At 48.7% G+C, this 12,973-nt stretch overlaps 1 protein-coding gene across 1 annotated transcript; it reads right to left on the bottom strand.

The window, feature by feature from the left end:
• Positions 1 to 98: 98 nt before the first annotated feature.
• On the bottom strand, positions 99 to 12,711 carry ca6 (carbonic anhydrase VI). The gene is made up of 10 exons (XM_052091942.1): positions 12,563 to 12,711; positions 12,030 to 12,209; positions 11,425 to 11,573; positions 10,980 to 11,075; positions 10,125 to 10,191; positions 2,548 to 2,705; positions 2,341 to 2,467; positions 2,154 to 2,237; positions 1,044 to 1,064; positions 99 to 909 (listed from the first exon to the last, which is right to left on the bottom strand). Exons 1-10 carry the CDS (start codon positions 12,645 to 12,647, stop codon positions 293 to 295), a joined length of 1,584 nt encoding a protein of 527 aa, XP_051947902.1. The 5' UTR covers positions 12,648 to 12,711; the 3' UTR covers positions 99 to 292.
• Positions 12,712 to 12,973: the final 262 nt, after the last annotated feature.

Below are 12,973 nucleotides of genomic sequence, written 5' to 3'. Positions count from 1 at the left end.
ATATATATATATATATAATATTTTTTTTGTTTTTTTTAATAAAGGACAATAATTCCATTTTCACTAATGAAAATGGAATTATTGTCCTTATATTCCTCATATTATTGACAAACCATGAAGGTCATTGTGTCACTCCCACCATCATATGCCATTACATCAAAAATACATAGTGAACAAAATGTCATAGTTTTCATCTTAAATTGCATTTAATCCCCTGGGACTGCTCTGGGGAGGCTGATATTGACATTCGTTTAAAAAGTTCTGAGCCATACTGCTGACAGTGGTGCTTTTTTCAGTGGCAAACCTGTTCAGCCTGCAGCTGAACTCCTCCATACAGACTGAGCTGAGTGATGCCCCAGCTCAAGACATTCCCTTTTGCTTTGCTATTACCACAAAACATTTGCTCGCCAATCTCATCCGCAGTCAATACGTAATCCCACACATTCACATCTGTCATTTGGCCCACAAACGCATCTGTCGCTGAGATTCCTAAAAAGCCATCCTGGTCCTTCCCCAGAATAAGTGTTCCTCCTGATGGAATTGTATAGCCTGACCGAATATACCGTTCTTCACCAATCAGTCCGTTCACCCACAATTCAACCCCTCCGGTATGAGAGGCCCAGGTAAAGCAGTAGTTTGTCCAGTCTTTGGATTGACGGTTGAAAGGCAAATTCACAAACTCGTTACCGATCCAGATACCCACTTCAAAGCCCAAAGTGATCATGAGCTCATTGTCATTGTGTGAGGTGGAGTAGGACATCACGGTGAGGTCATGTGTGGGGGGTGTACGGACATTCATGCAGGCTGTAAAGGACTGCAGGTTCATTGGATGAATCAAGTTAACCAAGGCATAACTCTCCAGATTCTTTTCAGCGAAGTAAAGGACCATTGGCGATAGGGATTGCGGGCCTAGGGAAGGAAAGGTAAGAAAACAAAGCAAAATATAAATCTCACTCGGATACAATTGTTTTCACACAATTAAACTGTATTTGATGAATGTCTACTTCTACCTATTCTAAAAGTAAATTTTCTAAAATACTCACCCTTACTTGTAGATGGTTGTCCTTGAAAAGCAAAAACCAAATACATGTCAAAGCTCGTTTTCATACTTTTATATTAGAGATAGCTTAAGAATGTATAGTGAGAATGTATTAATTAAAGGTGAAGTGTGTCATCTGTTCTGTTCAAATACTTTCTCCAATCCCAGCTTAATATGCATAGACATCTATAAGTGATTTGTATGTTGATTTCCTCCAAAAGTGTTAACCTTTCGTAACGCTATCAAAACATTGCTTTTTTTGTTTTAGAATCCCAACCTGGGGTGCGTTTCTCGTACAACGACATAACTCATTACGCAACCACCTTAGTAGGATGCATCATTGTAGAAATTAACTAGCTAGTCACGACTGTTACCGAAACCATAATATTATGACACACATCCACTGTTCGAACCATGTAACTTTAGCTGTCGTAATGATGTTACTCAGTGGGTGGAGTAATAACTTCCACAAATATTTAGCCGCTGAAGACACGTTGCAATGTGACAGATGCATTGCACTGCAATACTGGGGTTTCCCTCTACATTAGACTTCGCTGTTGACCATTTGCACATGCGCACTCTTCAAAAACATATTATCGTTAATATAAATCATTTTCTAAATGCTTGTAAATGTGGTCAAGGTCTTGACAGAATGAAAGATATAGAGTAAAAGATATAAAAGCCTCAGTGAAGTCAAATAATGTCCACACAGCAAACTAACAAGGAATGATACTTCTAACCACAGATGGAGAGCTATTGTTACAACCACACAATTTTGCAATGATGTTTGCAAAAGTTCGTTGGAAGTACGGTTTCAGGAAACACCAAATCAATGAACTATGTTGGTAATGATTTAACTTGCGACCATAGTTTGCTGACAATTGTTTTGGGAAACGCACCCCAGAGCAACACAGCAACACTGGCTCAACCAGTGCTGTGAGTTTGAGTCAAGACTATTTGTTTTTCCAACCAATGGCAGAAGAGGAGAGAGTTTGGGAAAATGTCTTTATTATTGCAATTCTGTTCAATAACACTAGTACCGCAGAAATTACACACTTCACCTTTAAGGATACCCTGATGGCATTCCTCGTGAAAAGATCAAAAGATTTTATACCTGAAAACACTTTTTTGTCCAGCGACATAATAAGGCTCTCAATCCTTTTAAGCTTAGACTCGATCTCCTCTTGACGGCAAATTCCTGCAGGAAACCGAAAGAAGACAGGGAGAACATTCTCAGGTACTGCAGACCTGTCACTTAGTGTTTTTTTGGCTCTGCTGGAAATTAGAAGCACTGGCCTAACCTCCTGTGCCCAGACGTGGGAGGAAAGAGGACTCCACCACTCTGTCATTCAGAGGCTGGGCCATGCGGTAGTCATTCCACAGGGTCTTATTTTCATGGTCCATTAATGTGCTCTCCAATTTCCTGATCTGAAGGTCACCGCATTAAAAGTTAAACGTACAGCAAAAAAGATTGAAAACAATTTCTTGTGAACTTTCTGAGGTGGCACCTGATTGTGAGAGAGGGTGATGGGGGTATCAAAAACTGTCCACAGAATGCTCTCGTGGCATGGTGGTGTGGTGAGGGAGCCTTGATATCTGAAAAAGTGGTTGAGGTTTTCTGGTAGCATGGAGCGTACATTCAAGTTAGATATATTCATGGACTGGCCTGTGTAGAGTGATAGAGAAAAATATGAAAAAACAAGTGCATAGACAAGACACAGTCATGAGCCTTATAGTATAAAACGTCTAGGTTACGTATGTAACCTCAGTTCCCCGATGGAGGGAACGAGACGTTGTGTCAGAGAACGACACTAGGGGTCTCTCTTGAGCGCCGATATTCACCTCTGTACTATGAAAAAAGGCCAATGAGAGTTGGCAGCCAGTATTTGCATGTCCCGCCTCGACATACGGGTATTTAAGCCGCGCAAATACGGAGTTCATTCAGGATTTTTCTGAGGAGCCGGAAATGGTCCGCCACAACAGGGGCTCGGCTCAGCGACGTGGCAAGGGGGACACAACGCCTCGCTCCTCCATCGGGAACTGAGGTTACATACGCAACCTAGACGCTCCCTTCTGTCGCCACTTACGCTTGTGTCAGAGAACCACACTAGGGGTCCACTTAAAAGCGCCATGCGCTGAGCCGCATGCGGATCCGCTGATACAGGAGCGAGCAGGTATTCCTACGCAGAACCACCAACTGTATCAGCCGCGACGCACTCTTCCCCAATGCCCCATTTAAGCCATCAGGACTCCTTATCGCTACCCCGAGGGGGAACAAGGTGACGGCCGCCAACATGGGAACGGGCCAGCCTGGCTGGGCCTCTTTTCTCTATGTTTCTCGATAGAGCAACCACGCCGGGCCCTTACACGATTGAGGGAAGGGGGTCTTAGCCCTTGGTAGGGCGGGAAGACCCTGCGGAGGCCACACCTACCCGGAGGGGAGGCAAATTTGAGTGGCACATACATTGCATGGCCTATACCTAGGCCTTATGTGAACAGTAGTGCGGTGGTAGCACCAGCCTCAAAGAGGGGGAGCATACAGCACGGCACCTGGGGCAGCTGTGACTGCCTAAGGGAAACACGGCCAACTCACGTGGAGGGGACAGAACCGTGGTTTTACACACAGGGGAGTCCGAGCAGGAGGCCTTACCTGTGGGGCCCCTATACCAGTATAGGGTAGCTAGCGGTACCGCGAGTGGTTTGGGTCGGCGAAGTCCCTCCAAGAGAACTGCGACCGCAAGGGCTAGGGAGGAGCCAACCAGTGTCCCAAGCCTGGGATCTCCTGGGAAGAAGGCGACTGTTTCCCTGGTTAGGGGAAGGCGCTGGGTGCAAGCGATCCACCCGGTCAGATCGTCGGCGTGTCACCGAAGTTCCCACGGGCTCGGTACCTGAGAGAACACGGATCTAAACTGACTCAACTCGGAGATTGTAGAATCTCGCAAAAGTGTTAGGTGCTGCCCAGCCCGCAGCTCTACAAATGTCTGCTAGGGCAGTGCCCCTAGCCAGTGCCCATGAGGACGCCTACACTCCTGGTGGAGTGGGCTCGACCCGCAAAGGGGGGCACAGCCTGGGTGTGATAAGCCAGGAAATGGCATCGACAACCCAGTGGGCGTAGTCCCTGCTTGGAGACAGCGCTCCTTTCTGCTGTCCCCAAAGCAGACGAAGAGCTGCTCAGAGCGCCTGGTGCTCTGTGTGCGGTCCAGGTAAATACGTAAGGCACGCATCGACACAGCAGTGAGAGGGCTGGGTCTGCCTCCTCCCGGGCAGCGCTTGCAGGTTCACCACTTGATCCCTGAAGGGTGTGGTAGGAACCTTGGGCACGTAGTCCGGTCAGCGGTCTTAGGATCACGAAAGTGTCTGCCGGATCGAACTCCAGGCAGGCGCGCTAACAGAGAACGCATGCAGGTCCCCCACCCTCTTGATGGAGGCGAAGCGATCAGCAGGGCCGCCTTGAGAGAGAGGGCCCTGAGTCCAACTGAGTCAAGCTGCTCGAAGGGGGTCTCCGGAGTCCCATCAGGACGCACCGAGAGATCCCAGGAGGGAAATAGGTTAGGCCGGAGGGAATCATCCTCCGGCACCTTTTAGGAACCTGACGATTAAGTCGCGGCTTGCCAAGAGACTTGCCGCTCTACCGTGTCATGGTGGGCCGCGATAGCAGCAACATACACCTTGAGGGTGGAGGGGACAGCCTCCTCTCCAGCCTCTCCTGAAGAAACACGAGCACTGACCTAACTGCGCGACTTCTGCAGGTCTTCGGCTCGGAAGAACACCAGTTCGCTGAACAGATGCCACTTCAGGGCGTAAAGATGCCTGGTCGAAGGGGCTCTGGCTTGGTTAATAGTGTCTATGACGGCTAAAGGTAGGCCGGCTAGACCCTCCGAGTCCCGGCCCAGGGACCAGACGTGGAGTTTCCAGAGGTCTGGGCGCGGGTGCCAGAGCGTGCCCCGGCCCCTGAGAAAGAAGGTCCTTCCTCAGGGAATTCGCCAGGGAGGGGCTGTCATAAGGAGCGTGAGATCCGAAAACCACGTCCGGTTGGGCCAGTAGGGGGCCACCAGAGTGACTTGCTCCTTGTCCTCCCTGACCTTGCATAGCACCTGTGCAAGAAGGCTCACAGGGGAAAAGCTGCATTTGCGCAGCCCCACGGGCCAGCTGTGTGCCAGAGCATCTGTCCCCAGGGGAGCCTCTGTGAGGGCATACCAGAGCGGACAGTGGGAGGTTTCCTGGGAGGCAAACAGGTCTACCTGGGCCTTGCCGAACCTGTCCCAAATCAGCTGGACCGATTGGGGTGGAGCCTCCACTCTCCGCCAGGCAAGGTTTGTCTTGACAGCCGCCCGCTATCACATTGAGTTTGCCGGGATGTGAGTGGCGCCGCAGTGACTCCAAAGGAGGAGACGACGGGCGAGCTGTGACATGTGGGGAGCGTACTCGCCTTGGCGGTTTATGTAAGCCACCACCGTGGTGCTGTCTGTCCTGACCAGGACATGTTTGCCACGTAATCATCGGAAGAAATTTCTTCAGGGCAAGACGAACGGCCAGCAGCTCTAGGCAGTTGATGTGCCAGCGCAGCGGCCTTGGTTCCACCGCCTGCGGCTGCGCGCCGTTGCACACGGCGCCTCAACCCAATTTGGAGGCGCCGGTTGTAACCAGAACGCGACGGACACCTGCTGCAAGGGTACCCCTGCCCGAAGAAAGCAGAGGTCTATCCAGGGTTTGAAGGTTTGGAGGCAGGCAGTGGTAATTTCCACGCCGCGCGCGTCGCGTGGCGCCATGCTCGCCTCGACTCGAAGTCTGGAGCCAATGCTGAAGTGGTCTATTATGCATCAACCCTAGTGGCGCGACCGCGCGGAGGATGCCATATGCCCCAGGAGCTGTTGGAAACGCTTCAACGGGACCACGGTGCCTGGCTTGAAGGAAGCGAGGCATTCCAGCACTGACTGAGCACGCTCGCTGGAGAGACGTGCTGTCATTGAGACTGAGTTTAACTCCAAACCGAGAAAAGAGATGCTCTGGACTGGGGTGAGCTTGCTCTTCTCCCAGTTGACCTGAAGCCCCAGCGGCGGAGGTGCTCGAGCACCTGGTCTCTGTGTGCGATAGTAATTCCTGCGCAGAGGGCCAGAATAAGCCAATCGCCGAGGTAATTGAGTATGCGTATGCCCGCCCTCGTGAGCGGGCAAGAGCCGCTTCTGCGACCTTCGTGGAAGACGCCGAGGGACAGAGACAGGCCAAGGGGAGGACCTTGTACTGATACGCCTGGCCGTCGAATGCGAACCGTAGAAAGGGTCGGTGTCGAGGGCTTAATTGAGACGCGAAAGTACGCTGCCCTTCAGGTCTACCGCTGCAACCAATCTAGATGCCGAACGCCAGATAGAATTTGTTTCTGGGTGAGCATTTTGAACGGGAGTTTGGACAGGGTCCGATTGAAAACTCGCAGGTCCAAGATCGGTCGTATGCCACCGCTTTCTGGGTACAACGGCAAGGGCTGTAGAAACCCTTCTTCGCTTCGGTTGGAGGGACAGGCTCTATCGCGCCCTGATTAGAAGGGAGGCGATTTCTCGCGCAGGGAGAGGGCATGTTCGCCGTGCACTGCGGAGGAACGAACGCTCCAGGAAGGGGGCGGAGACCTGGCAAACTGAATTGCGTGAATCGAAGTCGAATGGTCCGTGCAGCCAGCGTGACGAGCTGGGCAGAGAAAGCCATGCCTCTGCGCTCTGTGCTAGGGGCACCAAGGGGACAAGTATTTTGGACGCACTCGGCGGGCTTCGCGAGCGGTGCGGAACAGGTAACGCAGCGCCGGGAGGCTCTGTGGCGCCCCGAGGCTCTGGTGCTGAGAATAAGCTCAAAGCACTTACCTTGTTCCGCTACCGCAGGGGCGGGTTCGTGACAGAGGAGGAGGTCTGATGTCGGCGCCCTCTGGCTCGCCTGAACCGGCCGGCCGGGAACAGTCGTGGAGCTGAGGGCGGAGCACCGCGATCCTGGGCGCTGGACTGTTGAGGCCCGAACAAAAGTGCCGCGGAGAACGGCATTTGCGGGCCATGTGACCCAGAGGTAAAGGAAATAGCTCTTTATTGAGAATTTGGTACCGCAGCCCCGGCCAGGGGTGCGCAAATGAAAAAACACAGGATTCTCCTCCCGCCCTCCACCGGGGACGGAGTGGTCTCACCATCTCCGAGCTAACTTCGCGCCCTCTGGGTCCGCTGTCTCAGGGACGCTTGGGAGCCTTCCGGTCCTCGACGGGGTCCGTGGAGGCAGGGGCGACGCTTCCTGCGGTTTGCTCGACGCTGGGGCTGAGAGCTGGGCCCAGGTTGGGGCGGAGCAGAAGATCTTCTGGTCGCAGGAGGACGCCTCGGGCGAAGCAGATGGGGCCTGGGCCGTGGCGGCAGGCTTGGCGGCGCCGCATGATGTGAGAAATGGCCTCCGCCTGCTTCTTCACCAGGGAGAACTGCTGGGCAAAGTCCTCCATGGTGTCGCCAAGAGGCCTAACTGGGAGACAGGGGCGTTGAGGAAGCTGAGTCTTGTCGGCTTCACGCATCTCGACCAAGTCCAGCCACTGCTGACGCTCCTGGACCACCAGAGTGGCCATCGCCTGCCCGAAGTGCCCGTGCTGTGACCTTCGCCGCCTCAGGGCGCAGGTCGGTCGCTGAGCGCAGTTCCTGCAGCGTGTCGGGATCAGGGCCACCCCGTGCATGTTGCAGAGTGCCTTGGCGGACCTGCAGGAGAGCCATGGCATGCAGGGCGAAGCGGCGCCGTCCGGTAGCGCTGTAGGCCTTCGCGGTGAGCGAGGATGTTGCTCTACAGGACCGGAAGGGAGTACAGGGCGCCCCGCCAGGTGGTAGTGCTTCCGGGCATAGATGGATCGCAACAGCTCTATCCACCTGGGGATCTCCGTGGTACCCATGGCGCGCCCGCCGCCGAGGGTGGCGAGGGCGGATGAGCAGGTGGCACGACGAGTGGAGAGGGGTGCTCTCCACGAAGACGCCAGCTCATCATGCACCTCCGGAAGAAAGGTACTGGGGGCGAGGCTGTGAGCGCGCCTCACGCTCAAAAACCAATCATCTAGCCGTGATGGCTGCGGGAGGATGGAGGGTTCCAATCCAGGCCCACGCTATTGGCTGCCCGGAAAGCATATCGACATCTGGCGCTGCCGGCCTCCTGCTGGGCGTGCAAGCCCAGGCGGCAGCCCAGAGGAGCCCTCAGCGCCAGAGCCCACGCCTCGATGTCGCGGCGAACTCATCTGCTTCCATCGCCTGAGGGTAGGCAGACTGGCTGTGAGGCGAGTCGCCGCCACCTTGAGCGAAGACGGAGTCAACGAGCGTGCCGGGCGCTGGTGGTCCGAGGGGCGCATCCGGCGAGCTGCACCCGCTGCCATCCCCAAATCGCCTCCATCGCCAGCCGCATCGCCCTCAATCCCGTGGGAAGAAGGAGCGACACGGGGCTGAGTTGGAGTGGCTTGCTTACGATTGTAAGCAAGCCGCGATCGCTAACGCTGTCATGGTCATGTTCTCGCAGTGAGAGCATGAACCATCCACAAACGCAGCCTCGTGTGATCACTGCCCAGACACACGAGACAACGCCTGTGGCCGCCGGAAGCGGAGAGTACTCTATCGCGATCCAGGAACAACACAGGGGCGGAAGGGCATCTTTAAAAGACGCGCCCTTAAAAGGACGCTCACGCCGCTGTGTTTTGCTCTTTTAGAGGAAATTACTCTTTTAAATAAAATCACTTTTTATGAATGAAAGACTCGTGAGAGATCTTTCTATCTGCAACTGTCGATGCGCTCAGGGGCAGGAAGTGCACAGCCGTGCAACCAGGAGAAAGCCGCTGTTGTGCGCCGTAGAATCCAACAGCATGCAGCAGAGGATAGCAGGAACTCGTGTGTAGTCACGCAGCAAACTGCAAACACGCACCATCGGCTCGAAGAAATTTTCTGAATGAACTCCGTGATTTGCGCCGCTTAAATACCCGTATGTCCGGGGCGGACATGCAAATACTGGCTGCCAACTCTCATTGGCCTTTTTTCATAGTACAGAGGTGAATATCGGCGCTCAAGAGAGACCCCTAGTGTCGTTCTCTGACACAACGTAAGAGAGCGACAGAAGGGGAACAATGGTTCTCACAGGTTTTACATCATGACCCAGATTTTACATAGGATTTTACATCAAGTGGCGACCTAAACTGTCACATTTTGGTTGGCACAAACCATGTTTATCCTTGTGAAAGTGAATGTGAAATTAATACTGTCTGGGCTGTCTTTTCTTTTAACATCCTATGTTTTGTTTATGGTTTTTGAGGATGAGGACATGTCACACATTCTTTCCATGTTGGCATCTGCCTAATATAGCTTACTTTTGCAAAGAGACAGATTGATTTGCACCAAAATACCATAGAGTTTGATTGGACATACTCCTATTCTGTTCAAGTAGGGCCGCTTACTTTGCTATTTGTGTTCATTTTTAACCTGACACAATAGAGGTGTATCTTCCCCATCCTGATGGTTGATGTGAACATTAACTAAAGCTCCTGACCCATATCTGCATGGTTTTATGCATGGCACTGCTGCCAAGTGATTGGTTGATTAAATAATCGCCCAAATATGTAGGCGAACAGGTGTTCCTAATAATGTGCTCTGTGAGTGTACATTGTGTTTGACAAATAAAACAATTGCTCTGTTTATTTAGTCTTTCCCATTAATTTTCTATGGTCGGTCAATTTTGACCACAAACAGCAAAGGTGTCTCTTGTTTTTATGACCACTTAGATTTATCGAATCAAGTCCAGTTTTTTGTGTGTGTTCAGATGGCAAGTGGAGGAAAAGTCACAAAGTCTGATAAATTCAACCATTTTTATTATAACGGAAAATGTATTTCGGTCAAAAATGACTGAACAGAATAGGAAGGTTAAAAGCTGATAAGCCTATTTGTTTTGCTATCCTAACTATATACAAATAAATGGTTAGTTTCATTTAGCATTGTTTTTACCTGCTGTCCCGCAACCCTATCAAAACAGACCTGCATCTAATTTCGGGTCATGACCCAAATCCGGTTGAGAACCACTGGAATGAAAGTTCATCCCAGATGTTTTGCATTACCTGCATACTTGACCTTTGCCAGGTTTCCAATGAAATCACTGTAGTATGTGTTCTCAAAATGCCCATCCTAAAGAAAGGATCCAAACAAATCTAAATATTACCGGCAATATCAATACACAGGAAATGGGAAAAACATAATTTTCTCTGTACAATTATATTTAAAGTGGTTGATTTACATGCTTAATTTAGTTATTAAACTTCTTGAATGTTATTAGTAGCTAATAAACTATAACAATGTAAAGTCAATTGAGCTATTAACATAAAACCTCATACAGCGGTTTCAGCAACACACTATTAAAATGTTTTTAAATATTAAATGCCCAGCTATTACCCAAAAAGTTTCACAGCCAGAGATTTGCAACTGAACTACATATTGCAGCAGAGCAGAGTGCCTGGGGCTGTGTTGTCAAAGCAATGACCTACCCCAGTAAAATGACAATGGGAGCTCATGACCTGCACACTATCTTGTGGGAACAGAATGTCAGCCAGTAAGCCACCACACAGCAGTCTGATCAATTTACCCAATTAGTTCAGAGAATGCAGATGTGTAACTTAATTCGTGCTACGTGCTTCAGGCAACGTGGGGTCATTTGGTGCCTTGCCCAGCTCCTAAAGAGCTGACAGTGATAAAAAGGCCAGCATTTACACAGACAATGTTTTGTATTTTACTATTGTATTGTGTATTGTATTTTTATCTGTATTTCTATAGTTATTTACCTACCTTTATTGATTTCCCTTAATCCCATTTATTTCCCTTAATATACATATATATATCAAACCACTAAATTAAAAGATTATTTAAAACATAATATGGACTTGATGGTTACAGCAAATTCAAAATAAATTCCATCTTACCTCGTAAAAAAAGGCTAAAACTGCTAGGCCATCTGGTTTATCTTTGGCCTCTTTGAAGCTGCTGTACTTTTCAGAGTTGTAGTGAACGATATGCAGCTATGACACAGAAGTCAAAAAGGAAAGTGTTAGATGTAAGTTTACATTGCTTAATTAAAACTTTCTCGACACTCTTGAGTGCAACTCAGCTTCAAATCGCTGGCGTTCTATTTCAAATGCAATTAAAACAATGAGAAGTCCATTTATGTCTAAAATAAAATGTGACATATTAAGACTCAGGCATGTTTCAAGCAGCACTCGAATGGACTGTCAGCCCTACAGCCGTTGAACAATACAATGCTTTAAAAAATGCTTTAAACTAGGACATCTCCCTGTGTTTATTATGCATAAATCAGATGATTTATATTTGTAGTGGGGTAGAAATTAATTATGTAATTAAGTAATCTACTTCGGCCATGTAGCGGATGCCGTCCAATGTGTGCTCTGATCCACTGGCCTCCAATTCCAAGCCTCCCCAGTGCAGATGCATTTGGACAGCAGTGTAGTGATCTGGAAACCCCTTGGAAATCATCAAAGTGTTTGGCAGCTGAATTTCCACTGTCATAAACAAGATTGTGGATAATATTTATGGAAGGGAAACTAACCTAAACTGTAAAGATCACATAGATTGAACGAAACAGCGGTAGTAAAGAATGCATTATATGAAAACAGATACTATCATAATCCTCTATTAGAACTTTCAACACGAGATGGCGACAAAGATCAATGTAGTACAAATAACAGACCCCAAATTGCAAGTGGTCCCCAGCATAGACAGAACGTTCTCTTAAAGTTCATTTGTTTTGGGGGCTGGGGAACAAACTCCTGACGTTCTAGGAACGTTCTTTTTAGGTTTTATTTTTTATAGCCATAAATTAACGTTTCCAAAACGTTCTGGTTAACAAAAAATGGTCACTTCGGTCTATTTTAAGCATAGTCTAAATTACTTTCGCAGAGATAAAGGGCGTTACATATGCCGTCAATACAAAGATTGTATGACATAAGAAAGCATACCTGAATGTCCATTGTTTTTCATGAGAAAATTCCCGTGGATATCATCATAACCTGTCAACTCGAGCAGTGGCATTTGCGGATTGTAACGCACTTTGCGCCTTTTAATGTCAATAGGAGACTGCTGGTTCCCCCCGCACTCGTGAAACTTTTCTGCCCAGTGCTTCTGATCCATCTCTCCCTCTGGATAAAATCATGAGACGTTTCAGCAGAGAAAAGAAAATTAAATAAAAGAAAAGAAAATGTAAGATGTAAAATATCTGTTGTATTTGTTTAATAATAGCCCTATTTAGGCTGTCTAGGCTATTGTTTATTCACAACATAACTGTAAACCTATTAAATGGAAAGCTGAGTGTTTAGTTAAGGTTTTTACATTGCTTAGTACTAATGTAAAATTAACTGTTATTACCTTAAAAAGGAATATAGGCTCGTATCCTTACCTTCCGTAGGTGCGCATCGGGACTCATAAGACTAATTGAAAGACAAGATTGATATATTTGTGATTTCTTTAGGTTTTTCAAAACAGAAGCACTTGCCTGAGTATGTCCACTTTGCTCCATCTATTCCAGCCAATGCCAAGTCCACCAAACCCGCGTATAACAGCACAGCAAACAGCTCCATTCTTAAACAGAATCGGTAACCTCGCTGTTTTGATGTGTGCTCTGAAGTCTCCCCAGGCCAGACTGTTCACTGTTTCACAGGATTGTAAAGAGGTGCTGAGTGTAACATTGATTACAACGGCTTACACCCATGCAGAAGGCGTGTAGTAACATGGTAATTTAGAGAAGCTTTTGACGTATTGGCAAACGAGTGTTAGCCAATATATATATAGCACTTTCAACTGCTTTTATTTTCAGCAACATGAAATATTAATGTGTGAATATTTGTCAATAAAAAAAAATCAACATTTAAGACATAAATTGAACAAGTTTCACAGTTATGTGACT

The sequence above is a fragment of the Xyrauchen texanus genome, chromosome 25 (assembly GCF_025860055.1).
Source record: "Xyrauchen texanus isolate HMW12.3.18 chromosome 25, RBS_HiC_50CHRs, whole genome shotgun sequence".
Taxonomy (NCBI): Eukaryota; Metazoa; Chordata; class Actinopteri; order Cypriniformes; family Catostomidae; genus Xyrauchen; species Xyrauchen texanus.
Note: the sequence above shows the minus strand (reverse complement) of the source record. Positions and strands in the feature narration are given on the sequence as shown.